The 1,316-nt window shown below is 65.7% G+C and overlaps 1 protein-coding gene across 1 annotated transcript in view; it reads right to left on the reverse strand.

Moving 5' to 3' along the window:
- Positions 1 to 1,316, reverse strand: part of DAZAP2 (DAZ associated protein 2) — an 11,549-nt gene that overhangs the window by 2,295 nt on the left and 7,938 nt on the right. Inside the window, exons 2-3 of the mRNA XM_015616401.2 lie at positions 1,098 to 1,210; positions 592 to 828 (exon numbers count right to left, since the gene is read on the reverse strand). Of these exons, the coding sequence (XP_015471887.1) occupies positions 592 to 828; positions 1,098 to 1,210 (350 nt within the window). The remainder of the gene's footprint in view (positions 1 to 591; positions 829 to 1,097; positions 1,211 to 1,316) is intronic.

The raw sequence follows: 1,316 nt of genomic DNA on the forward strand, positions 1-1,316 counted from the left end.
GAGGTCACCGTCACGACAGGACGGGCCAGCCAGCGTCAGCGTCGTGACAGGAGGGAGACAAGGTCACTGCCACAGGACAGGACAGCCAAGCTTGGTGTCACACCTGGGGCAGGCACGAAGCCCCCGCGGGCTCTGGGGACACAGCAATGTCTGGGGACACGTTGGGTCCTCAGCCCTGACCCACCTCTGAGGCCTGCGGCACCTGGGCCAGGTAGGGGACACCTGTCACCTGTGCTGCCACCTGGGGCCCAGGAAAGCAGGAACCTCTCAGGTTCCAGGGAAGGGGAGCCAAGAGAGTTTGGGGAAGCAGGACCAGGACCCTCCCCCAGCTCCCAGGAAACGCCAGGCCCAGGTGTGGGGACAGGTGAGGTCAAGTGGCCAAGGCCTCCCTTGCCCTGCTGTCCCCAGCCCAGATTTGGGCAGTACCAGCCACGCCCAGCCTGGCTGTGAACCAGAGCCACCCGCAGTCCCCGATCCCACCTGGAAGTGCCCAAGGCCAGGCAGGCTGGGACTCACCTGGGCCAGGGCCAGGTGAACTTCTGGTCCCTCCCCACCCAAATCCCCCTGTTCTGTGGCTCCACCTGCACTCACCGGGATGCTGCCGGTGCCACCTGTCCCCAGCCTGGCTCCGGTGTCAAACCCCCCTTCCAGCAGCACCGTGGATCCCGGTGGATACACCTGTCCCAGTGGGAAATAGGCCACGGGGGTGCCCAGAGCCCCCACGGGCAGCGGCGGGGCCAGGGGCAGGTACAGGGACGCACCTGGGTACGCTGGGGACATGGGGGGGACGCCGGCAGCGCCCAGGGGGACGAAGCTGAGACGGTAGAGCTGGAAAAACATCAAGTCAGCAAAGTGAGACGGGCATTATCCCACATCCAGGTGTGCATCCAGCACCCAGGGGACTCTCAGCCACCCACAGGAGCAGGGAATCACCTGGAATTCATCCCTGGCCTTAACTGGGGGGTTTTGGGTCACCTGGGCTATGAGAAGGAGGGGTCCCTGCCCAAGGGAACCAGGTGAGCTCCAGGGTTCTCCCTGGGCTATGGACAGGAGGGGTCCCAGGGGTAAACGCCCCCCTGGACAGGTGTCCCACCTACCTCGGGGTACGCAGCTGCAGGGTCAAGGTAGGGGGGCGGCTGCAGCAGGGGCAGAGTCTGGGGGTACCCAGGGGGGGCCGGGCCGGGGAATGAGGGCTGGCCTGGAAACGGCCCTGGGAGAGAGAAACGGGTCAGGAGAGCCAGGATCGAGGAGTTTGGGGGTTTGGGATTGAGCCCAAAACTGCCCTGCCGGGAAAAGGCATAACCCCCGTGCCCCCC

Source organism: Parus major, unplaced genomic scaffold (assembly GCF_001522545.3).
Source record: "Parus major isolate Abel unplaced genomic scaffold, Parus_major1.1 Scaffold427, whole genome shotgun sequence".
In the NCBI taxonomy this organism is placed as follows: Eukaryota; Metazoa; Chordata; class Aves; order Passeriformes; family Paridae; genus Parus; species Parus major.